Genomic DNA, 26,502 nt, shown 5'->3' on the forward strand with positions numbered 1-26,502 from the left:
GGGAGAGCTGAATTCCTTCCCAAGAACATGAAAATTGGAAGAGAGAGAGAGAGTGGCTGGGGCTGAGTCATCTGAGGTCTGGTGCTTTAGAGAGAAGCTCCCCAGCCTTGTGCCCTGAGGTCTGTGGACCCGTCCAAGAGCCTTCCTTGGGGCACAGCCCTGCCCTGTCACCCTGGCATGAATCCACATCGGCCACACAGACAAAGTCTCAACCCACAGCCTATCTGAACGATCCTCCAGGAACAGAAGAGGGAGGAAGATCGTGAGGCGCTACCTCAAGGCCATCTTTACCGACCGTTATCCTCACGGGAGACTCAGGACATCACCCCCCTGGCTGTGAGAAGCTCTGAAGCTTTCTGCCCGCCTTCCCTCCCAGGAGGGCTGCAGTCTATAAAAGAGCTTAGCCGCATCTAGAACTGGCTCCTCAGCAACAGGATATCCCACAAGTCAAGTTGCAGCCACGAGCCCTTTGATTTCCACACCATCCTTTTCGGTGGGGCAACAAGGCCCACGTGCAGCCTCCACCTTTGGCTCATCTTCCTCCTGCTGTCTATGTAGGTAATAAACTGAATCAAAAGCTGGTTGTTGTCTCTTGATCAGCTGAATCTGTCGGGCCTTGGCCTTGGTTGCTGTATGCTTGACACCTTCCAGACTTGGTTTTTGGTTTTGCAGCTCTTCCTTCAATTCCATCAGTCTACCTCCACTCTCCACCCTTCTCCACCATGCTGTGTCCTGGGAGGCTGGCCCCGCTGGAATGCAAACCCCTCTGGCTTCCTGTTGGGTTCAGCTGAGGGGAGGGCCTGGCAGGAGATCCCAGGGCAGTAGAGGGAGTTGGAGGTATTTCTTTTCCTGGTTTTCTGCCTGCTGGGCTATGCGTTGGCACCTTCCCTCTACTGAAGACTCCTGGCAGGCAGCCCTCTCCCTCTGCTGCTCTTCCCTTGTTCCTGTCGCTGAACAGCGAGCACCGTGCCGTCTTCCGTAGGGGTCCCTTAACTCCCACTGTTCTTTTAGAAACAGTCCCTTCTTTAAACTCAGCTACTCACTTATGTGCACCTTTCTGCCTCCAGCCAGACCCTGACAGACACAAGGGCATACTTCTGCACCCATTTAATAAATCCCCTCTGTTGTTTGGCTAACCAGAGTTAGTGTTTGTGCTTGCAACCGAAAGATCTTAACTGATACACATCCAATGTGCAGAAGGCAGAGGAAAGAGCAGTTAATTCTTCGTGTGGAGTTGGCATTTAAGCTGAAAGAAGTGGAAGACAGGCAGAGGAGAAGAGCCTTCAGGGATCTAGGTCCAAAAGGGATGCTGCAGCTGGAGCTGGGCCTGGAGATGATGGTGGGGGCTGATCCGGGGTGGGGGGCATCTGTGCTACTTTAGTGTATGTTAACTTTGTCCTGTGATAATGACAGTGTGGGAGTGGGCGAGTCTGCTCAGGGAGAAAATATCCGACTGACAGAAAGGAGGTCAGAGAATGGAACACCAGAACCTAGGGGAACAGCTTAGACGGGGTTGCCAAGGAACCTTAGAAACGGGCAGAGAGATGGGAGGGTATGCTAGCAGGAGAGGTCATAGAAGCCAAAGCTTACCAACAAAGAAGGTGTGTTCAACAGTGCCATGAAACCCCGGATTCAGCAGGAAAGGCCTAAGGAATATCTGGAGATTCTTGGTAGTTTGGGAGGGACCCATCTCAGTGCAGCTGGTGGAAAACGGACTGCAGGCAGTTAGATAATAGCATGCGATGAAGATGTAAAGGCAAAGATTGCTGATTCTCCATTTAAAAAGTTTGATAGTGGGACTTCCCTGGTGGCACAGTGGTTACGAATCCACCTGCCATTGCAGGGGACATGGGTTCGATCCCTTGTCCAGGAAGATCCCACATGCTGTGGAACAACTAAGCCCGTGCACCACAACTACTGAGCCTATGCTCTAGAGCCCGCGAGCCACAACTGCTGAGCCCACGTGCCACAACTACAGAAGCCCACGCGCCTAGAGCCTGTGCTCTGCAACAAGAGAAGCCACCACAATGAGAAGCACACGCATTGCAACAAAGAGTAGCCCCCGCTCGCCACAACTAGAGAAAGCCCACATGCAGCAATGAAGACCCAACGCAGCCAAAAATAAGTTAAAAAAAATAGTTTGATAGTGAAGGGAAAAAGTAAACTGGGTCAAGAGTTTGGGAGAAGGTGGGATTAAGAGAAGGCATTTTTAGGACAGAGGCAGTGCTGTCCGCAGAAGTATATGAGCCACATATGTAGGTTTATGTTTTCTAATGGTCACATTTTAAAAATTAAAAGACTCAGGGCTTCCCTGGTGGCGTAGTGGTTAAGAATCCGCCTGCCAATGCAGGGGACGTGGGTTTGAGCCCTGGTCCAGGAAGATTCCACATGTTGCGGAGCAACTAAGCCCGTGTGCCACAACTACTGAGCCTGCCTGTGCTCTAGAGCCCGTGAGCCATAACTACTGAGCCTGTGTGCCACAACTACTGAAGCCTGCGCACCTAGAGCCCATGCTTTACAACAAGAGAAGCCACTGCAATGAGAAGCCCACGCACTGCAACAAAGAGCAGCCCCTGCTCGCCACAACTAGAAGAAAGCCCGCACACAGCAATGAAGACCCAACACAGGCAAAAATAAACAAATAAAATAAGTAAAACATTAAAAAAAATTGACAGACCCAGGTCAGCTAGCACTCAGATCTTGATTTCTTAATACCATTCTACAATAAAAGGAATGAGGGCTCCTTGGAGAACTGGCTGATTCTGGGACTAGAACAGGAAAGACACCAAAGGAGCCTCAGTATCTTGTAGTGCCAGAAGGCAAGGAAATGCTCCAACCCAGACAAACGTGAAAAAAAAAAAAAAGTACAGTAGTAGAGCCCTGTGAAAAGGATATAGGAGCCAACTGAAAGCACTTCCAGTGGTCAAAACAAGAATAATCTAAGCAACAAAATATTTTGGATTACAGTCCAAAGTATAAAATAAATATCCCTGAATCCATACTGATACAAATAAATGACTGTTTAATTAAATGGGGGAGAAGAGATAAATCTGTGCAGAATTCCCAGTAATTTACATAGCTACTCCACCCTCAAGGAGGGGGAGCATAATAGCCTCCTTAAATGTGGGCTACACATAGTGACGTCCTGCCAGAGAGGCCAGAGGGTACAGAGTAGCTTTACAGTGGAGAAACTGGACAAACACTCTCTCAGCCAGGTGATCACAGTTAACATCAACAGTGATGTCACTTTGGTACTATGTGCCCTTGCTCTGACGTAATGAAAATGTCCCTTTACCTGTGGTCTTTCTCCCCAAAACTCATAACCCTAGTCTAATCATGAGAAAAACAACAGACGAGTTCCAAGTGAGGAACGTTCTACAAAATACTGACCAGGACTCCTTAAGGTAATCAAGGTAACCACACACAGGGAAAGTCTGAGAAACTGTCACAGACAGGAGGAGCCTTGAGAGACATGACAAAATGTAACGTGGTGTCCTGGATGAGATTCAGGGACAGAAACGACATCAGGTAAAAACTAAGGAAATCTGAATAAACTGTGGACTTGTATCAATATTGATGTACCTGTTACCCACTCACCTGAAGGAGGGGGGATTGTTTTAGGATGGGTCAACTCTAGTACAGCCGGTTGTCCAGAACCACATCAATCTGTGCTCTGTTCATCCATTCACTCCTTCACTCATTCAACAGATATTTATTAAGTCCATACTGTGAGAAAGACACTGGTCTTGGAGCTAAAGGTAGATGAGTGTCAAGACAGACAAGGATTTGCCTTCATGGAGCCAGATGGAGAGACAGAGAATAAATCATAACCACATATGGAATAGGTACTATGAAGAAAACAGATGATGTAATTTGATGGGGGAGGAGGAGAGTTCCACTAAAAGATCACTTACGAACCAACCTAGAGCTACAGGAATGCGTTAAACCTTTAAGTGACTCAGTGATTTTATTGTAGACTAGAGTCAACCTTCTTGCAAAATGCTTGCTTATGTGCTATTAGTAATACAGAGAATATACAGGCTGGAATATTCTAGTTCATGGAATCCTGTCTACTTGAATGCTTGAGATACAAGTGTACTGGTTTTTTGTTTTTTTTTCTTCTCAATCAACCCATTATGTAACCAGTAACCACATGGGTGCTGTAGACCCAAATACCACACAATCCCTGTCCTCCCATGGGTGAGGCTGGGGAAACGTTCCTATAGATGAATCCTCACAAGGATTGCATAAAAGGCTAGCCATTGGGAAACAAAGAGCCATTTCTCACATCACGTGCCAAACCTAATTCTAAATGGATTTAAGTGTGAAATGATGAAGCCATAAGTGATTTCTATATTGTAGCGGCGTGAAGCAGTTTTCAAGCATGACATCAAAGGCAGAAACCATAAAGGTAAGTATCTTAAAAATGAGAACTCTATGTTGCCCAAAACAACTATAAACCACATTAAAAAGCAATAATAGGGACTTCCCTGGCAGTCCAGTGGTTAGACTCTGTGCTTCCACTGCAGGGTGCGCGGGTTCCACCCGTTTGGGGGAACTAGGATCCCGCAGGCTGTGCGGCACGGCCAGAAAACAAAAAAAAGCAACAATAAATTGTAAGAAATGGCAAAACCTAAGATAAGAGGTATATATTGTTAATCCATAAAGAGCACCAAGGGAAAGATGGTACAAGAATGAACAAAAGACATCTACATGTCACAACAGAACTACAAATGACCAATAATACATGAAAATATTCAACCTCAATCACAGAAATTAAAACATCAATAAAATCTCATTGTTTGCCTGTGAAATCGGCAAAAATTGAAAGAAAAAAGAGAAGAGCTACGAAGAAGTGGTGAACCGGGCCCCCAGCGTCGGTCTCCACTCTCTGCCCCCAGCGTCAGTCTCCACTCTCTGCCAGGCACCTGGATGGGCACTGTGGCTCCCGGATCTGGAACCTCCGTGCCCTTTGACCCCGGAAGTCCGGGCGGGATGGGCGGTGCGGAGCCAGGCGCACTTCGCGACAGAGCCGTAAAGGCGCACGCGTGGGCGTGGAGAATGGCGTTGTACGCGGCGGCGGCGGCCGTGTTGGCTGGCGTGGAGAGTCGCCAGGGCTCCCTCAAGGGGCTGGTGTACGGCAGCAGCTTCCAGGTAGCGGGGTACGGGGTTCGGAGTTCGGGCCCGGGAGGGGGGCCCGGCGGGGGCCTTCCCCGGCCCGGCCCCCGCCTCACCTGGGTTCTCTCGGCCGCGCGCAGAACGTGAAGCAGCTGTACGCGCTGGTGTGCGAGACGCAGCGCTACTCCACCGTGCTGGACGCAGTGATCGCCAGCGCCGGCCTTCTCCGCGCCGAGAAGAAGCTGCGTCCGCACTTGGCCAAGGTGACGGGTGGGGTGGGGCGGGGCGGGCGGGGTGAGCCCCTCCTAACCTGGTCCCAGCTCCGCCGCCGTGCACGGTGTGACTCTGTCAAGTCGCTCCTCTGAAATGAGAAGGCGCAGCCCCTCGCTGAGTTATGAATTGAGGTGGGATGAACATGCTTTACCTTCGAGTCTTGTATGAAAGATAAAGAACGGAAGTGCAAAGTAGCGACGGCAGGGACTCTCTAGGTAAAACAAAACTGTGACGTTGACCAGGGAGGAGGGTTGGCATCCAGAGCTTTCCTGGTGAGAAGCCGTGGGGAAAGGATTCAGGACTGGGAAGCAAGGCACCAGGTTCAAATCATGTATCTGCCATTAATTTCTTGTGTGACCTTGAATGAGGTGTTTCACTTTTACCTGTTACCGTCTTTACAGGTGGTCTGTTTAGCTCTTCCAATTCCAACACTGTGGCGTTCCAAGATATTCATGCTCAAGGTTTTCTGTCTTCCTTTCCCCATCCCCAGGTGCTAGTATATGAGTTACTGCTGGGAAGAGGCTTTAAAGGGCGCGGGGGCCGATGGAAGCCTCTGCTGGACCGGCACCAGGCAAGGCTGAAGGCCGAGTTGGCCCGGCTCAAGGTTCGCCGAGGTGTGAGCCAGAATGAGGACCTGTTGGAAGGGGGATCCAAACCTGGCCCAGGTGAGCTGGAAGGAGTTGTGTAGGTGGAGGTAGCCATCGGGCCCTCAGGAGAGGGCCGTCCATTTTCCTGCCCACTCACTGCTGATGGTCTCCTAGCCTCCCAGGTGCCTCGATTTGTGCGAGTGAACACTCTGAAGACCTGCTCTGAGGATGCAGTTGATTATTTTAAGAGACAAGGATTCTCCTACCAGGGTCGGGCTTCCAGGTGAGCTTAGAACCGTGAATGGCTGCCCTCATCTAGGAAGGAGCCTGGGGAAAGGGATCAGTGGGGAGAGAGTCAGGGTGGTTGTGACTGCGCTCAGGTTTTCTTCCTACTTTTCCAGCAGTTTCTCCATTTCCTTTCAAGGCCTGTCTTCCTTCATCCTTTAAACAGTGGTTCTCTTGGGAGCCCTGTTTTACTGATACATTTTTCTAAATGTATCCCTCAATTTCTTCTCTGGCTCTGACTCCTACTTCTCACCTGATCATTCAGTCGCCCAGTCTAGGCTTCTCTCCTATTGTTCTACTCTCAGGTTCATGTTACTGCTTCACAGACACCACAGTCGCAGCACTTGTCAAACCAAATTCATCTTTCTTTTGAACTCTACACTGTTTTTTTTAACGTTAAATTATTCATTCAAAATTTAAGATTTAAGAGAAATGCTGCCAAAACAGTGTACTTAAATGCATTATTGGATTATTTTGCAGCGTCCTTTTTTAAAATTGACATATAACACATTATTAGTTTCAGGTGTACAATGTGATGATTTGATATTTGCACATATTGCAAAATGGTCACTAGAATAAGCCTAGTTAGCATCTGGCACCATACATAGTTGTAAAGTTTTTTCCTTAGGATGAGCACTTTTAACATTTATTCTCTTAGCAGCTTTTAAATATGCAAAGCGATATTACTAACTGTAGTCACCATGCTGTACATTACATTCCCAGGACTTATTTTATAACTGGAAATTTGTACCCTGTGACAACCTTCACCCATTTCGCTCACCTGTACCCCACCCCCTGTCTCTCGTGACCACAAGTCTGTTCTCTGTATTTATGAGCTTGGGTTTTTGTTTTTGTATTAGATTCCACATAAAAGGGAGATCATACAATGTATGTCTCTCTCTGTGTGACTTATTTCATTTAGCATAATGCCGTCAGGGTCCATCCATGTTGTCACAAAGGGCAAGATTTTATTCTTTTTAATGGCCGAATAATATTCTGTTGTGTATATATATCAATTTCTTTATCCACTTCTTCTATTGATGGACACTTATGTTGTTTCCATGACTTAGCTGTTGTAAATAATGCTGCAATGAATGTGGGGATGCATGTATCTCTTTGAGTGTTTTTGTGTTCTTTGGATAAACACCCAGAAGTAGAATTGATGGATTGTATGGTAGTTCCATTTTTAATTTTTAGGGCGCCTCCATACTGTTTTCCATAGTGGCTGCATGAATTTATGTTCTCACCAACAGTGCACAAGTGTTCCCTTTTCTCTACATCTTTGCCAACACTTGTTATTTCTTATCTTTTTGATAATAGCCATTCTAACACGTGTGAAGTGATATTTTGGGTTTTTTTTTTTGTTGTTGTTGTTTTTATACAGCAGGTTCTTGTTAGTTATCCATTTTATACATATTAGTGTATATATGTCAATATCAATCTCCCAATTCATCACACCAGCACCCCCTCCCCCGCACCACTTTCCGCCCTTGATGTCCATAGGTTTGTTCTCTACATCTGTGTCACAATTTCTGCCCTGCAAACTGGTTCATCTATACCATTTTTCTAGGTTCCACATATATGTGTTAATATACGATATTTGTTTTTCTCTTTCTGACTTACTTCATTCTGTATGACAGTCTCTAGATCCATCCATGTCTCTACAAATGACCCAATTTCATTCCTTTTTATGGCTGAGTAATATTCCGTTGTATATATGTTCCACACCTTCTTTATCCATTCATCTGTCGATGGGCATTTAGGTTGCTTCCATGACCTGGCTATTGTAAATAGTGCTGCAATGAACATTGGGGTGCATGTGTCTTTTTTTTTTTTTTTTTTGCATGTGTCTTTTTGAATTATGGTTTTCTCTGGGTATATGCCCAGTAGTGGGATTGTTGGGTCATATGACAGTTCTATTTTTAGTTTTTTAAGTAACCTCCATACTGTGCTCCATAGTGGCTGTATCAATTTACATTCCCACCAACAGTGCAAGAGGGTTCCCTTTTCTCCACACCCTCTCCAGCATTTGTTGTTTGTAGATTTTCTGATGATGCCCATTCTGACTGGTGTGAGGTGATACCTCATTGTAGTTTTGATTTGCATTTCTCTCATAATTAGTGATGTTGAGCAGCTTTTCATGTGCTTCTTGGCCATCTGTATGTCTTCTTTGGAGAAATGTCTATTTAGGTCTTCTGCCCTTTTCTGGATTGGGTTGTTTGTTTCTTTAATATTGAGCTGCATGAGCTGTTTATATATTTTGGAGATTAATCCTTTGTCCATTGGTTTGTTGCAAATATTTTCTCCCATTCTGAGGGTTGTCTTTTGGTCTTGTTTATGGTTTCCTTTGCTGTGCAAAAGCTTTGAAGTTTCATTAGGTCCCATTTGTTTATGTTTGTTTTTATTTCCATTACTCTAGGAGGTGGATCAAAAAAGATCTTGCTGTGATTTATGTCAAAGAGTGTTCTTCCTGTGTTCTCCTCTAAGAGTTTTGTAGTGTCTGGTCTTACATTTAGGTCTCGAATCCATTTTTGTGTATGGTGTTAGGGAGTGTTCTAATTTCATTCTTTTACATGTAGCTGTCCAGTTTTCCCCGCACCCCTTATTGAAGAGACTGTCTTTTCTCCATTGTATATCCTTGCCTCCTTTGTCATAGATTAGTTGACCATAGGTGCGTGAGTTTATCTCTGGGCTTTCTGTCTTGTTCCATTGATCTGTGTTTGTGTTTTTTTGCCAGTACCATATTGTCTTGATTACTGTAGCTTTGTAGTATAGTCTGAAGTCAGGGAGTCTGATTCCTCCAGCTCCGTTTTTTTCCCTCAAGACTGCTTTGGCTGTTTGGGCTCTTTTGTGTCTCCATACAAATTTTAAGACTTTTTGTTCTAGTTCCCTAAAAAATGCCATTGATAATTTGATAGGGATTGCATTGAATCTGTAGATTGCTTTGGGTAGTATAGTCATTTTCACAACATTGATTCTTCCAATCCAAGAACATGGTATATCTCTCCATCTGTTGGTATCATCTTTAATTTCTTTCATCAGTGTCTTATAGTTTTCTGCATACAGGTCTTTTGTCTCCCTAGGTAGGTTTATTCCTAGGTATTTTATTCTCTTTGTTGCAGTGGTAAATGGGAGTGTTTCCTTAATTTCTCTTTCAGACTTTTCACCATTAGTGTATAGGAATGCAAGAGATTTCTGTGCATTAATTTTGTATCCTGCAACTTTCCCAAATTCACTGATTAGCTCTAGTAGTTTTCTGGTTGCATTTTTAGGATTCTCTGTATAGTATCATGTCATCTGCAAACAGTGACAGTTTTTCTTTACCAATTTGTATTCCTTTTATTTCTTTTTCTTCTCTGATGGCTGTGGCTAGGACTTCCAAAACTATGTTGAATAATAATGGTGAGAGTGGACATCCTTGTCTTGTTCCTGACCTTAGAGGAAATGCTTTCAGTTTTTCACCATTGAGAATGATGTTTGCTGTGGGTTTGTTGTATATGGACTTTATTATGTTGAGGTAGGTTCCCTCTATGCCCACTTTCTGGAGACTTTTTTATCATAAATGGGTGTTGAATTTTGTCAAAAGCTTTTTCTGCATTTATTGAGATGATCATATGGTTTTTATTCTTCAGTTTGTTAATATGGTGTATCACATTGATTGATTAACGTATATTGAAGAATCCTTGCATCCCTGGGATAAATCCCACTTGATCATGGTGTATGATCCTTTTAATGTGTTGTTGGATTCTGTTTGCTAGTATTTTGTTGAGGATTTTTGCATCTATATTCATCAGTGATGTTGGTCTGTAATTTTCTTTTTTTTTAGTATCTTTGTCTGGTTTTGGGGTGATGGTGGCCTCATAGAATGAGTTTGGGAGTGTTCCTTCCTCTGCAATTTTTTGGAAGAGTTTGAGCAGGATGGGTGTTAGCTCTTCTCTAAATGTTTGATAGAATTCACCTGTGAAGCCATCTGGTCCTGCACTTTTGTTTGTTGGAAGATTTTTAATCACAGTTTCAGTTTCATTACTTGTGATTGGTCTGTTCATATTTTCTATTTCTTCCTGGTTCACTCTTGGAAGGTCATATCTTTCTAAGAATGTGTCCGTTTCTTCCAAGTTGTCCATTTTATTGTCATAGAGTTGCTTGTAGTAGTCTCTTAGGTTGCTTTGTATTTCTGCGGTGTCTATTGTAACTTCTCCTTTTTCATTTCTAATTTTATTGATTTGAGTCCTCTCCCTCTTGATGAGTCTGGCTAATGGTTTATCAATATTGTTTATCTTCTCAAAGAACCAGCTTTTAGTTTTATTGATCTTTGTTATTGTTTTCTTTGTTTCTCTTTCTTTTATTTCTGCTCTGATCTTTATGATTTCTTTCCTTCTGCTAACTCTGGGTTTTGTTTGTTCTTATTTCTCTTGTTCCTGTAGGTGTAAGGTTAGATTGTTTATTTGAGATTTTTCTTGTTTCTTGAGATAGGCTTGTATAGCTATAAACTTCCCTCTTAGAACTGGTTTTGCTGCATCCCATAGGTTTTGGATCATCGTGTTTTCATTGTCATTTGTCTCTAGGTATTTTTTGATTTCCTCTTTGATTTCTTCAGTGATCTCTTGGTTATTTAGTAACGTATTGTTTACCCTCCATGTGTTTGTGTCTTTTACGTTTTTTCCCCTGTAATTCATTTCTAATCTCATAGCATTGTGGTCAGAAAAGATGCTTGATATGATTTCAATTTTCTTAAATTTACTGAGGCTTGATTTGTGACTCAAGATGTGATCTATCCTGGAGAATGTTCCCTGCGCACTTGAGAAGAAATTGTAATCTGCTGTTTTTGGATGGAATGTCCTATAAATATCTGGTCTATTGTGTCATTTAAAGCTTTTGTTTCCTTATTTATTTTCATTTTGGAAGACCTGTCCATTGGTGTAAGTGAGGTGTTAAAGTCCCCCACTATTATTGTGTTACTGTCGATTTCCTCTTTTATAGCTGTTAGCAGTTGCCTTATGTATTGAGGTGCTCCTATGTTGGGTGCATATATATTTATAATTGTTATATCTTCTTCTTGGATTGATCCCTTGATCATTATGTAGTGTCCTTCCTTGTCTCTTGTAACATTCTTTATTTTAAAGTCTATTTTATGTGATATGAGTATTGCTACTCCAGCTTTCTTTTGATTTCCATTTGCATGGAATATCTTTTTCCATTCCCTTACTTTCAGCCTGTATGTGTCCCTAGGTCTGAAGTGGGTCTCTTGTATAGAGCATATATATGGGTCTTGTTTTTGTATCCATTCATGAAGCCTGTGTCTTTTGGTTGGAGCATTTAATCCATTCACGTTTAAGGTAATTATCGATATGTATGTTCCTATGACCATTTTCTTAATTGTTTTGGGTTTGTGTTTGTAGGTCCTTTTCTTCTCTTGTGTTTCCCACGTAGAGAAGTTCCTTTAGCATTTGTTGTAGAGCTGGTTTGGTGGTGCTGAATTCTCTTAGCTTTTGCTTGTCTGTAAAGCTTTTGATTTCTCCATCGAATCTGAATGAGATCCTTGCAAGGTAGAATAATCTTGGCTATAGGTTCTTCCCTTTCATCACTTTAAGTATATCATGCCACTCTCTTCTGGCTTGTAGAGTTTCTGCTGAGAAATCAGCTGTTAACCTCATGGGAGTTCCCTTGCATGTTATTTGTCATTTTTCCCTTGCTGCTTTCAGTAATTTTTCTTTTTCTTTAAATTTTGTCAATTTGATTACTGTGTGTCTCAGCGTGTTTCTCCTTGGGTTTATCCTGTATGGGACTCGCTGCGCTTCCTGAACTTGGGTGGCTATTTCCTTTCCCATGTTAGGGAAGTTTTCAACTATAATCTCTTCAAATATTTTCTCTTGGCATTTCTCCCTCTCTTCTCCTAATGGGACCCCTATAATGCAAATGTTGTTGCATTTAATGTTGTCCCAGAGGTCTCTGAGGCTGTCTTCATTTCTTTTCATTCTTTTTTCTTTATTCTGTTCTGCAGCAGTGAATTCCACCATTATGTCTTCCAGGTCACTTATCCGTTCTTCTGCCTCAGTTATTCTGCTATTGATTCCTTCTAGTGTAGTTTTCATTTCAGTTATTGTATTGTTCATCTGTTTGTTTGTTCTTTAATTCTTCTAGGTCTTTGTTAAACATTTCTCGTATCTTCTCGATGTTTGCCTCCATTCTTTTTCCGAGGTCCTGGATCATCTTTACTATCATGATTCTGAATTCTTTTTCTGGGAGGTTGCCTATCTCCACTTCATTTAGTTGTTTTTCTGGGGTTTTATCTTGTTCCTTCATCTGGTGCATAGCCCTCTGCTTTTTCATCTTGTCTTTCTGTGAACGTGGTTTTTGTTCCACAGGCTGCAGGATTGTATTTCTTCTTCTCCTGTCTGCCCTCTGGTGGTTGAGGCTATCTAAGAGGCTTGTGCAAGTTTCCTGATGGGAGGGACTGGTGGTGGGTAGAGCTGGGTTTTGCTCTGGTGGGCAGAGCTCAGTAAAACTTGAATCTGCTTGTCTGCTGATGGGTGGGGCTGGGTTCCCTCCCTGTTAGTTGTTTGGCTTGAGGCAACCCAGCACTGGAGCCTTCCCGGCTCTTTGGTGGGACTAATGGCTGACTCTGGGAGGGCTCACGCCAAGGATTACTTCCCAGAACTCCTGCTGCCAGTGTCCTTGTCCTCATGGTGAGCCACAGCCACCCCCCACCTCTGCAGGAGACCCTCCAACACACTAGCAGGTAGGTCTGGTTCAGTCTCCCCTGGGGTCACTGCTCCTTCCCCTGGGTCCTGATGTGCACACTACTTGTGTGTGCCCTCCAAGAGTGGAGTCTCTGTTTCCCCCAGTCCTGTCGAAGTCCTGCAATCAAATCCCGCTAGGCTTCAAAGTCTGACTCTCTAGGAATTCCTCCTCCCATTGCCGGACCCCCAGGTTGGGAACCCTGACATGGGGCTTAGAACCTTCACTCCAGTGGGTGGACTTCTGTGGTATAAGTGTTCTCCAGTCTGTGAGTCAGCCACCCAGCAGTTATGGGATTTGATTTTACTGTGATTGCGCCCCTCCTACCATCTCACTGTGGCTTCTCCTTTGTCTTTGGATGTGGGGTATCTTTTCTGGTGAGTTCCAGTGTCTTTCTGTCGATGATTGTCCAGCAGCTAGTTGTGATTCTGGTGTTCTCACAAGAGGGAGTGAGAGCACATCCTTCTACTCTGCCATCTTGGTTCCTCTCTGATATTTTGGTTTTGATTTGCATTTCCCTGTTGGTTAGTGATGTAGAATATCTTTTCACATATGTTGGAGGACAGAGGGAACAAAAAGCACCCACTGTACTGAGAAGGCATCTTGAGACTGAAAACTAGGCAGGCAGCTCCAGCTAATCAATGGATGAGTTTTTTACAGGGTAACTTACTCACAGGGTGGGATCTGGATCAGGCAGACAGCAGCCCGGGAGCATTCATGCCTGTCCTGTGCACTACCGAGGGGCCATTGGGAGAGTTTTATAGTTAACTTAGGGTATGGGGTAGGTGCTTGGAGACAGGATGTGCATTCTTACGTCAAGATTCATGAACGGGTAACTAGTCCTGTGGGCACTGGGAATATGTCAGTGAAGGTTTTCATCTTTGGGGACTCACAGAGCTCGGAGGCCACCTGGTCCTAATGATTATTAACACTATTAACTACAAAGCCCTTGATGACATAGAAGTGATTTACTGCACAGTACAGTTCTGGGTAGGATCAGCTGAAGGACCGGAGAAACTGTAAGGGCCCAAGATTGTGGCAGTTATGTTAACAGCCATATACTCCACTCCTGACATCTTGATGGCCCGTATAATCTTGTCTGTAATTTTTCCACGTAGACCCTAGGGCTAGATATCGAGAGGTGGCTTTTGTATCCCTCGCCCAAAGCAACAGTATAAGAAGTAGCACGAACAAAGTGTTCCTAATAAACAAAAGTATAGTAAGAACTATGGTTCTCCATTTACCTGGGAGGGAAGTAAGCCAGTGGGTAAAGCATGGGCAAAAGGGATTTCATCCATTTGATTAATGACTGTTTTCATATGGGAGTGTTAATCGGTTATGTTGGATTCACATGAAGATGTAAATGCAGCATTCCTGCCCAGTGAAGGTGCGTGTCCTTCCCTGTGAGGCTGTCAGCATATCTAAGGCCATATAGTTTTGCAGCACCACCTTTCTCATTTGAGTGGTTTCCTGGTTTCATGGAGAGATGGGAGTCATTCAAAGCTGATGGGGTAAATTGCTAACACTTGGATTTCTAGTTTAGCACTTACACTGGTTTTCTTGTTTGTCGGCCATTCCCACCATGACATACTATGATGGGCCCACCACCTGGACTTAATAGCAGGAAGGTTATAGGGAACTCCTGGTAAAGAGGTGTATGTACGGCCCAGAAGAGAAGGCGCATTGGCCCGTCCACTAGGGCAAATAAGGCCACAGATAAGCTCCACATTTCCAGATCCCTTGTTTGGGAGCCATGAAGTCGCCTGTTCTATAGGAAGCTGCTTCCGTTCCTGTCCGTTCATCATTTGATATGTTGTGAGTTCCTCAGCAGACTTCAAAGGGAAGCCCCCCCATACATCTGTGATTTGTTTGGGCGTGGTTGGTCCTTCCTATGCAGGTGGGGGCTCTGGACATCAAGACTCCTTGTGCAGCTCCCAGTCACACTAAACCATCCCAAATATAAGCTGTGGGAGTCCAGGGATTACTTGACGAGTTTTGCACCAGGGAAAAAACATATTGTTTAGAGTCACTATAATCAAACAGAACTTTCATGTATAGGAACCAGATCACCAAGGGGATTTTCGGTCACCAAGCCATTGTCCCGTTCTGTGGGACAGATGAACTGTCCACAGCATCTACTCTGCATTGGAGACAGGCTGCAGACCCAGCAGTCAGAGCGATTGTGGACCTTCGCATATGTTGAGGCCCAGGAGAGGAGGACATTTCTGGTAACCAGAGCCAGGGAGTCTATGAGGCACACACTATGAGTGATGAGACAGATGTTTTAGGGGTGAAAGGTAGGCAAATCCTCATTTGTGAGCGTTGGCCAAAACCACCCCTGGTTTTGGCCTTTTTCCTGGCAGGTGGTACGACTCATTTTGTCCTTTAATGTCTTCAGTACCTGGGGCCTCAGCAGGAACCCACATGAGCAAACCCACTTCAGGTCCTTGTGCTAATGCTTTGGAGAGGAGATTTGGGTCTGGGTGGGGCCCATTACCATATAAAAGGCCTGATTGAGGGAAGGCAATACCCAGGCCCCAAGGAATTAGGATACCAAGCCACCTGGAAGGGGGAAACCAATTTAAATGCTAATGAATTACAGTAACACTAGGTCAGAGGTCCTGTGGCAGTGGCGAAAGGAGACCTTCCTACAGGGTAGACTTAAGGCCTCCCTTCTGAACCTGTAGTCTCAGGCTCTTGGTGTCTGGTCAGGTAGCCATTCTTCTGCAGGTTGTTATCCTGGGGACAGCATTTAATCGTCTGATAGTTTCAGATCTCTTAACGTGGAGGGAGTGGGGAGGGACCAACCTCTTAACGTGCAGTCAGGAGATGGGGCTTTTAATGTGGCTTCTGACATGTTGACATGCTCTATAAGGCCAGCCATGGTGGGACTGTATGGTAGATGGAAAGTTTAAAGTATTTCTTGGGGTTTCTGCCCACTCTTGTATTTCATGTCCAGTGAAATGATTCCTTGTTCATGTCAGTTTGGGCTGGTGTTGCATACATAACTTCCAATTCTGACAGGCCTTTGATTGTTGCAGCCTAGTTGGTTTTCTTACTGGTAAAGGATTGCATCAGTCTAGTGGCTGTGTCAGCACAGGTTGGAGTATATTTATGTCCTTCTGACACTGGCAAAGGCCCTATGTAATCCGCTTGTCATCTGGTAACTGGATGGTCAGAGCGTCCAGTGTACCCTGGGTGTGTCGAAGAGGGTGGCACTTCAAAGGACACTGAGGGCCGCCCTTATCTGTGACTCAGAGGTCTGCGTATTGGAGAGGCAAATGCCGCTTTTTTACTATTTCCCAAGTTTTGGGGCCTCTGTGTCCCGACTTTCGGTGGAGCCAGTCCGCCATGTCAGAGGGGGTCTGTAATTCTTCCAGCCACAAAGCTCTTGCTAATGCAGCTGCTTTGTGACGACCAGGCAGAGTTGACGAGTGCCATAAGGTCATGCTGGCGCCTGGTTGCGCGCAGGCAGTCCAAATATCAGCCCTCAATTCAGCCCCCCACAGAGGTTTATTTAATATTTCCCGATTATTTTGATGCCAAGTGGTAAGCTTGAGGGGCATGGGTTTGTGGGTGATCACCAGCCACGTGGTTCTGGGTTCTGCCCACTGACTACGTGGTTCAGTCCCTTGAACCAGATGACATCCGGAGCCAAGCAGCTGTGGAGGACCACCGAGTGGCTTGGCCCTACAGCTGACATCGTGTATCATGTGTTAGCAGGGGGCATCCCGGTATCTCCCTGTACCGGTGGTAGAGGGGATGCAGCAGGTGATGTTGCGGGGGTCGTTGGTGGGTCGCTGTGGGTCACCGGCCCTAATCAGGCATGCACCTCCCGGGAGAGGGTGCTTTTCTGTCGAGTAGGCTTACACTTTGTAAGGTGCTCAGTCGCACACAGGTAGGAATTCTGTATGTCAGCCGGTAGGTCGGTGGTCAGACCCTTGGTTTGTTGTAAGGCTAGATAAACTGCTGACAGTTGTTTTTCTTTAGGACCATACCGGTTCTCTGCCCCTTTCTGTTATTGAGACCAAACTCCTAGCAGGACTTATTTCCCATTTTGTTGCTGCCAGAGCCTCCACCCAAACCCATCTGGATGTATATACTTAAATCCAGTTCGCAACTTGCACCTGGCATTAACACCCTCAGTCCTTGGACAATCAGCTTGGCCTTTGCAGAAGCCTCTTGTGGGGTACTCCAGTCCCAGATTGTTCTCTTTTTCATTAAAGCACATAGTGGTTTTAATATCTGGTCGAGGTGGGGAGTAGAAGGGTGCCAGTGCCCTAGCAGACCTATAAAGGCCTGTAGTTCTTTTACATGTCAGGGCATGGCATACACCTGTGTTTTATCAAAACAGCCTCAGGCATCACTTTAGTCTTGCCGGACCAGGTAACTCCAAAGAGCTTTACTGACTATCTCCGTCCTTGCACCTTGTTGGCGTTTGCCTCCCATCCCTGTGCTTTTAAATGTTCCTGAAGAGGCGTAGTGGCTTGGGGAAGAGAGCGCAAGGCATCACAGCTTGACATCTCATCCATGTAATGATAGAGAACTAAAGAGGGAGGGAAAGCCCAGTTTTCCAAATCCCAGGTCACCATCCCATGACATACAGCAGGACTATACAGACAACCTTGGGGTAAGACAGTAAAAGTCTGTTGTCTTCCATTCCACGTGAAGGTGAACTGGTCCTGGGACTCCTTATCTAAGGGTGTGCTGAAAAAGGTATTAGACAAACCTAAGACACAGTGATCTGTCTAAAGGGAAGAGGAATTGGATCCAGGGGTTGGGCTGTTTGGAACTGCTGCATAGATAGGGAGGTGTTGCCTTGTTTAATTCTCTGTAATCTACTATCATGCGCCAGGTTTGGTTTTTCCACCAGCCACATGGGGCTATTTAGCGGGCTTTGTGCCGGTCTTTTAACTTCCACCTTCCCTAATTCCTTGACAGTAGCTGTTATTTTTTCCTGTCCCCCAGGTAGGTGATATTTTTTATTGCCACCACTCTCCACGGGATAGGCAACTTTACAGGATCCCGTTTACCATGATCCACCATTGCAGGCTTGACTGCTCGGATCTGTAAGTGGAACTCGCTCATGCTGGTTATGAGGTCCAGGTCCTGTAGGACATCCACACCCAAAATATACTCAGGTATGGGGAAAATATGAACCAGAAGGGGATGAGCAGGGTCCGGGGGGTGGGGGGGTCTTCCAACTTGTAAATACAGGCTCACTTGTTTCATCCTCACCTCTGGCCTCCATATCCATCAGTGGCTTGTATTTCCCCTTGGAACTTGGATTCCCATAAATCAGGGTACACTTGGCACAGTGTCTGTTAAAGCCAGGACAGTCTGTTTATTGGTGTGGGACTAATAGTTCAGTATGGGACCTCCAGTTGCCCCCTGTGGCCTGCACCAAGGAGCAACCTTGACTTCACCCCTAACCCCTAGGAGTGGGGCGTATGCACCCCTGTTCTTTTTTTTTTTTTTTTTTTTTGCGGTACGCGGGCCTCTCACTGCTGTGGCCTCTCCCGTTGTGGAGCACAGGCTCCGGATGCGCAGGCCCAGCGGCCATGGCCCATGGGCCCAGCTGCTCCATGGCACACGGGATCCTCCCGGACCGGGGCACGAACCCGCGTCCCCTGCATCGGCAGGCGGACTCCCAACCACTGCGTCACCAGGGAAGCCCTGCACCCCTGTTCGTTATCTTCCTGCCCCTGTGGAGCATAGGCTTAAGCCTGTTCCTCTTTTTCTCTTGCTGACTGAAGAGTAAACTTATTTCATTGGGTAATGCTTTCCATGAGGTTAAAAGGATCGGATTAGGTTATTTATATTCTCCTTACGGGTTCCAGCTAATACCAGGTCTTACCATAATTGTGGGAAATTCTAGTTGGGCCCCTTTGTTTAGTTTCCTCACTTTTCGTTTTTTTCTCTTTGCCTTTATCTCCCCTTCTATTTCTCTTATGCCAGATCTGTTCAGTTTTGCTTAGATCAGCTATCATGGGTGCCCCGTCTGAATGAGTCGATTAACCATTGGGGCCAAAACTGAAAACTAAGGTCCCGTACCAAGCTCCTAGAGTAGACTGCAGGATACCATCCTTTATACCTGTTGTAAATAACTCTTCATCAAGTTCTCGGAAATTAGGAGCATAGGTAGCATGCTTTGTTCCCAATTCCCGTAGCTATTTCTTGTAACTCTTGCGTAGAGGCCCATCTTCAGGATGGAGACGGCACATCCCCCTCATTTGGCCCAGCCGTGTATATACCTGCACGTATCTAGTCAATCAAGGTGGCTGTAGCCACCCTTGGGTTTCTCCCAACCCAGTCGCATACAAATGTTGCTGGAGGGTGGGCTGAGCTGTGACCAAGGCCATTTTTGACGTTTCTGACTCATTTAATATAATGCCATTTCTCCCAGTATCCCATGAACGGAGCACCCAGGCTGCAATTCCTTTCCTACTCTTTTGTTTAAACCTGCCAGTGAATTCTAACTCAGTGGAGAAATATCCCCGCATAGTTGTGTCTTGGATTCTAGGGATCTTGTCTCGGTTATCTCCTGGCTCCCTAGTGGCCTGTGTTGTAGTTTGGATCAGAGGTCTTGCCTGCAGGTCTTCCTCCTCTAGAGTTATGTCCACATCTTCTGACATGTAGTTATCCCAAGGATCCCACCTCTTGGGGTCCCAGTTCTCCTGTGAAAACCTCCTCACGTTTGAATGGAACAGCCTGTGGCCCTGCATTTTAGGCATCTTACATATTATCACTTCAACATGTTCTTCCTGTTGTATTGTCCTTAACATATGTCTGAAGTGGTGGAACATGCCATCTGGACATCCCTTTCTAATGCCGGCGCCTCTTTAGTCTTCTTTAGTTCCCTGTTGAGCTGTAATTCTTTTTCTGTGCCAGTCATTAGAGCGCATCACAAAGGTCATGCAATGCAATAGCTTACTTTGTTTTTCCACTTTTTGCTTTCCCACCGCTTCAGTTGATATATCTCATAAGCCCTTTGGTGTTTTGGGGGCATCCCTGTACTCACACACTGGCTGGAAGTGTTCCCTAAGCCTGGCCAAATCACTGCACGTGGAAGTGGCTGGCCAGCCTGGGATTTCCCCTACCATCAATGGGCTTTACTGCCTCTTTACCCATTCCTGTGTCGTTTTCAGTTTCCTGACTGGCTTGCCAATTGTTGGAGGATGGAGGGAATGAAAAGTGCCCACCGAACTGAGAAGGCATCAGGAGGCCGAAAAATGAGGCAGGCAGCTCTAGATAATCAATGGATCAGTTTATTATAGGGTAACTTACAGGGTGGGATTGGTCAGACAACAATCTGGAAGGATTCGTTGCTGCACTCTGCACAGCAGAGGGGCCAATGGGACAATTTTATAGTTAACCTAGGGTATGCGGGTAGGTCCTTGGAAACAGGGCGTGCATTCCTAAGTCAAGATTTATAAATCAGTAACGAGTCTCATGGGTGCTGGGAATACACCAGCGAAGGTTTTCATCATTGTTTGGGGACTAATGGAGCATAGAGGCCACTGGTCCTAATGATTATTAAACACTGTCTATTAACTACAAAGCCCTGACGGCAGAGAAGATTTACTGCACAGTACAGTCCTGAGTAGAGTCAGCAGGACAGGAGAAACTGTCCTGACTTACGATGGTGTCACTTATGCTAACAACTGTACAGTGTAGTGTACCTGTTGGCTATCTGTATGTCTTCTTTGGAAAAATATCTCTCTAGAGGCTCTGCCCATTTTTTAATTGGGTGTTTTTAATAAACTGTTGAGTTGTATGAGTTCGCTGTGTATTTTGGATATTAAGCCCTTATCAGATACATGATTTGCAAATATTTCCCCCCATTCCATAGATTGCCTTTTCATTTTGTTGATGGTTTCCTTTGCTGTGCAGAAGCTTTGATGTAGTGTCACTTGGTTTTTGTGTTTGTTTTGCTTGCTTTTGTTGCCTTTGCTTTTTTTTTTTTGTGGTACGCGGGCCTCTCACTGTTGTGGCCTCTCCCGTTGCGGAGCACAGGCTCTGGATGCGCAGGCTCAGCAGCCATGGCTCACGGGCCCAGCCGCTCGGCGGCATGTGGGATCTTCCCGGATCGGGGCACGAACCCATATCCCCCGCATCGGCAGGCGGACTCTCAACCACTGCGCCACCAGGGAAGCCCCTGTTGCCTTTGCTTTTGGTGTCAAATCCAAAAAATCGTTGCCAAGGATGATGTAAAGGAGCTTACACCTGTTTTCTTCTAGGCATTTTATGGCTTCAGGTTTTACATACAAGTCTTTTATTTTCCTTTCAGTTTTATTGAGATGTAATTGACATACAGCACAGTAGAAGTCTGAGGTGCACAGCATAATGATTTCACTTACATACATCATGAAATGATGACCACAGTAAGTTTAGTGACCATCCATCATCTCACATAGATACAGAATGAAAGAGATGGAAAAGAAATATATTCTTCCTTGTGATGAGAACTCTTAGGATTTATTCTCTTAACAACTTTCATATGTAACATATATCGGTATTAATTATATTTATCATGGTGTATGTTACGTTCCTAATACTTTATTTATTGTATAACTGGAAGTTTGTACCTTTTGACTACCTTCATCCAGTTCCCCCTCATCTTTGGTAACCACAAATCTGATCTCATTTTCTATGAGTTGGTTGATTTGTTTTTGAAGTATAATTGACCTATAACACTGTTAATTCATGTTACACAGCACAGTGATTTGATATTTCTGTACATTTCAAAACGATCACCACAATTGATAAGTCTAGTTACCATCCATCACCATACAAAGATATTACATAGTTATTGACTATATTCCCCATACTGTACATTTCATACCCGTGACTCATTTTTTTAAAAAATTAATTTATTTATTTTTGGCTGCATTGGGTCTTCGTTGCTGCGTGCAGGCTTTCTCTAGTTGCTGTGAGCGGGGGCTACTCTTCGTTGCGGTGAGCGGGCTTCTCATTGTAGTGGTTGCTCTTGTTGTGGAGCACGGGCTCTAGGCACATGGGCTTCAGTAGTTGTGGCACGTGGGCTCAGTAGTTGTGGCTTGTGGGCTCTAGAGTGCAGGCTTAGTAGTTGTGGCACATGGGCTTAGTTGCACCGCGGTGTGTGGGATCTTCCTGGACCACGGCTCGAACCTGTGTCCCCTGCATTGGCAGACGTATTCGTAACCACTGCGCCACCAGGGAAGACCGACTCATTTTTTTTGTAACTGGAAGCTTGTACCTCTTTTTTGTGTGTGTGTGGTATGCGGGCCTCTCACTGTTGTGGCCTCCCCGGTTGCGGAGCACAGGCTCCGGACGTGCAGGCTCAGTGGCCATGGCTCACGGGCCCAGCCACTCCGCGGCATGTGGGATCTTCCCGGACCGGGGCACCAACCTGTGTCCCCTGCATCGGCAGGCGGACTCTCAACCACTGTGCCACCAGGGAAGCCCAAGGAAGCTTGTACCTCTTAATCTCCCTCACCTATTAATCTCCCTCACGTATTTCTCTCCTCCCTGCCACCCTCCTGCCCTCTGGCAATCACCTGTTCTTGGTATCTGTAACTCTGTTTCTGTTTTGTTATGTTTATTCATCTTTTTTCTACATTCCACATATAAGTGAAATCATATAGTATTTTTCTTTCTCTGACTTATTTCACTTAGTATAATAACCCCTAGGTCCATCCATATTGTCAACAAATGGCAAGATTTCATTCTTTTTTATAGCTGAGTAATATGCCGCATACATTCAAGTCTTTAATCCATTTTGAGTTAATTTATTGTGTGCGGTGTAAGATAGTGGTCCAGTTTCATTCTTTTATTTGCATCTGTCCAGTTTTCTCAATGCCATCTATTGAGGAGACTGTCCTTTCCTCACTGTATATTCTTGGCTCCTTAACTGTATACTTGACCATATATTTGTGGGTTAATTTCTGGGTTCTCTATTCTGATTCGTTGATCTGTGTCTATATTCATGCCAATACCGTACTGTTTTTTTTTCCTAAATTGAAGTGTAGTCGATTTACAATATTATATTAGTTTCAGGTATACAACATAGTGATTCAATATTTTTATAGATTAAGCTCCATTTAAAGTTATTATAAAATATTGGCTACATTCTCTGTACTGTACCTCTTAATCCCCTACCTCTATCTTGCCCCTCCCTCCTTCCCCCTCTGTTGTAGTTTTGTTATGACAGGGCCCAAAGTAAGCTCATCACACGAGATGAATTGTGCAGAAGCACAGCAGTAGAATACAGTGCCGTCTGTCCTGCTGTGGTAGCTTTTATTTAAGCATTATCTATGTTTACATCTTAAGACTTGTTTTCTTAACATTCCAGAAATCCAAAGCAGCAACATATGCTTTTATTGATTATACAAGCAACAATGGGCTTTCTTGACGTGCCGTGCTTCGTCCTTGAGCTCATAAGCAGCACAAGGACATCTCCTTGTGTTCCCATCATTCTGATTATACCAAAGTAGCACAAGGACGTTTCCTTGTGTTCTGATTATACTGAGGTCATTTCATGGATCAGTGCCCAAAGTATCCAGGACTGCCTACAGTCCTGGCCTATTCGCTAGCCCTCGGTTTGCCGAGGGGTTCTGGCTTATTCGCTAGCCCTCGGTTTGCCGAGGGGGGGCTCATGGGTCACGTCTCCTTTCCATGTCCTCAGGGTCACGTCTCCTTTCCATGTCCTCTCCTTTCCATGTCCACTACACCCCTCCCCACTGGTAACCATTGTGGTGTTCTCTGTATCTGTGAATCTGTTTGTTTTGTTGTATTTGTTAATTTATTTTTAAATTCCACATATAAGTGATAACATACAGAATTTGTCTTTCTCTCTTTCACTAAGCATAATACCCTCCAAGTTTGTCCACATTCTTGCTAATGGCAGAATTTCATTCTTTATGGCAGAGTAATAGTTTGTTGTGTATGTATGCCACATTTTCTTTATCGATTCATCTATCGATGGACACTGAGGTTGCTTCAGTAACTTGGATATTGTAAATAATGCTGCTATGAACATTGGAGTGCATGTATCTTTTCAAATTAGTGTTACTTCATTTTCTTCACATATATACCCAGGAGTAGAATTGCTGGATCATATGGTAGTTATATTTTTAGTTTTTTGAGTGACCTTCATACTGTTTTTCCATAGTGGCCGCACCAATTTACATTCCCACCAGCAGTGTACTAGAGTTCCCTTTTCTCCACATCCTTGCGAACATTTGTTATTTGTGTTCTTTTTGTTGATGGCCTTTCTGATGGCTGATGGGTGTGAGGTGATAGCTCATTGTGGTTTTGATTTGCATGTCTCTGATTAGCAATGTTGAGCATCTTTTCATATGCCTGTTGGCCATCTGTATGTCTTCTTTAGAAAAATGTCTATTCATGCCTTCTCCACATTTTTTTTTTTTTTTTTTTTTTTGCGGTACGCGGGCCTCTCACTGTTGTGGTCTCTCCCGTTGCGGAGCACAGGCTCCAGACACGCAAGCTCAGTGGCCATGGCTCACGGGCCTAGCCGTTCCGCGGCATGTGGGATCTTCCTGGACCGGGGCACGAACCCGTGTCCCCTGCATCGGCAGGCGGACTCTCAACTACTGCGCCACCAGGGAAGCCCAGTTGTTTGTATTTTTGATGTTGAGTTGTCTTAGCTGTTTATATGTTTTTGGATGTTAATCCCTATCAGTCATATCATTCGTGAATATTTTCTGTCATTCAGTAGGTTGTCTTCTCATTTTGTCAGTGGTTTCCTTTGCTGTACCAAAGCTTTTAAGTTTAACTAGTCCTATTTATTTATTTTGTTTCCTTTGCCATAGGAGACAGATCAAAAAACAAAAAAATTGCTAGTTTTTTTTTGTTTGTTTGTTTTTGGCTGCGTTACGCAGCTTGTAGAATCTTTGTTTGTTCCCTGACCAGGGACTGAACCCGTGTCCCCTGCAGAGGAAGGACAGAGTCCTAACCACTGGACTGCCAGGGAATTCCCCTACAATTAATGTCAAAGAGTGTTCTGCCTATGTTTTCTTCTAGGAGTTTTTTGGTTTCTGGTCTTACATGTAGGTCTTTAATTGATTTGAGTTTATTTTTGTATATGGAGTGAGAAAATGTTCTAATTTCATTCTTTTACATACAGCTGTCTGTTTTTCCTAACACCACCTATTGAAGAGACTTTGTCTTTTCCCTTTTGTATATTCTTGCCTCTGTTGTCATAGATTAATTGACCATAAGTTTGTGGGTTTATTTCTGGGCTCTCTGTTCTGTTTCATTGATCTATGTGTCTGTGTTTTGGCCAGTACCTTACTGTTTTGATTAGTGTAGCTTTGTAGTAGAGTCTGAAGTCTGGGAGCTTCATACCTCTGGCTTTGTTCTTTTTTCTCAAGATTGCTTTGGCTATTCAGGGTCTTTTGTGGTTCCATATAAATTTTAAGATTATTTGTTCTAGTTCTATGAAAAATGTCATGGATATTTTGATAGGGATTGCATTAAATCTGTAGATTGTTTTGGATAGTATGGACATTTTAACAATTTAAATTCTTCCAATCCCTTAATATGGGTATCTTTCCATTTCTTTGTATCATCTCAGTTTCCTTCATCAGTGTCATAGTTTTCAGAGTATAGGTCTTTTACCTCTGTGGTTAAGTTTATTCCTAGTTATTTAATTCTTTTTGATGTACTTTTGAACAGGATTGTTTTGCTTTCTAATAGTTCATTATTAGTGCATAGAAAAGTGTATAATGCTAATCTTGTACCCTGCAACTTTACTGGATTCATTTTCTAATGAACAGTTTTTTTGTGGCAACTTTAGGGTTTTCTTTATCTTGTCATCTGTAAATAGTGATAGTTTTACTTCCCTTCCAATTTGGATCCATTTTTATTTCTTTTTCTTGTCTGATTGCTTTGGATAGGACTTCCAATACTGTGTTAAATAGAAGTGGCTAGAGTGGGCATCCTTGTCTTATTCCTGATTTTAGAGGAAAAGCTTTTAGCTTTTCCCCATTGAGTATGATGTGAGCTGTGGGTTTGTCATATACAGACTTTGTTATGTTGAGATATGTTACTTTAATACCAACTTCGATGAGAGTTTTCATCATGAATAGATGTTGAATTTTTTCAGATGCTTTTTCTGCATTTATTGAGATGGTCTTGTGATTTTTATCCTTCCTTTTATTGATGTGGTGTATCACATTGATTGATTTGGGGATATTGAACCATCCCTGGAATAAATCCCACTTGATTATGGTGTATGATCCTTTTTATATATTGTTAAAATTCAGTTTGCGAATATTTTATTGAGGATTTTTGCATCCATATTCATCAGAGATATTGGCCTGTAATTTTCTTTTTTTTTTTTGGAGTGTTTCTTTGTCTGATTTTGGTAGCAGGGTAATGGTGACCTTGTAGAATGAATATGGGAGTGTTCCGTCTTCAGTTTTTTTGTAATAGTTTGAGAAGGATAGGTATTAGCTCTTCCTTATATATTGGGTAGAATTTCCCTGTGAAACCATCT

The 26,502-nt window shown here is 44.2% G+C and overlaps 1 protein-coding gene across 1 annotated transcript in view; it reads left to right on the forward strand.

The window, feature by feature from the left end:
* The first annotated feature begins 5,051 nt into the window (after positions 1 to 5,051).
* NSUN5 (NOP2/Sun RNA methyltransferase 5) overlaps positions 5,052 to 26,502 on the forward strand; it is a 33,175-nt gene continuing 11,724 nt past the window's right edge. The window contains exons 1-4 of the mRNA XM_060125192.1: positions 5,052 to 5,154; positions 5,259 to 5,381; positions 5,882 to 6,056; positions 6,153 to 6,261. Coding sequence (XP_059981175.1) covers positions 5,062 to 5,154; positions 5,259 to 5,381; positions 5,882 to 6,056; positions 6,153 to 6,261 — 500 coding nt within the window. The 5' untranslated portion in view covers positions 5,052 to 5,061. The remainder of the gene's footprint in view (positions 5,155 to 5,258; positions 5,382 to 5,881; positions 6,057 to 6,152; positions 6,262 to 26,502) is intronic.

Source organism: Lagenorhynchus albirostris, chromosome 15 (assembly GCF_949774975.1).
Source record: "Lagenorhynchus albirostris chromosome 15, mLagAlb1.1, whole genome shotgun sequence".
Taxonomy (NCBI): domain Eukaryota; kingdom Metazoa; phylum Chordata; class Mammalia; order Artiodactyla; family Delphinidae; genus Lagenorhynchus; species Lagenorhynchus albirostris.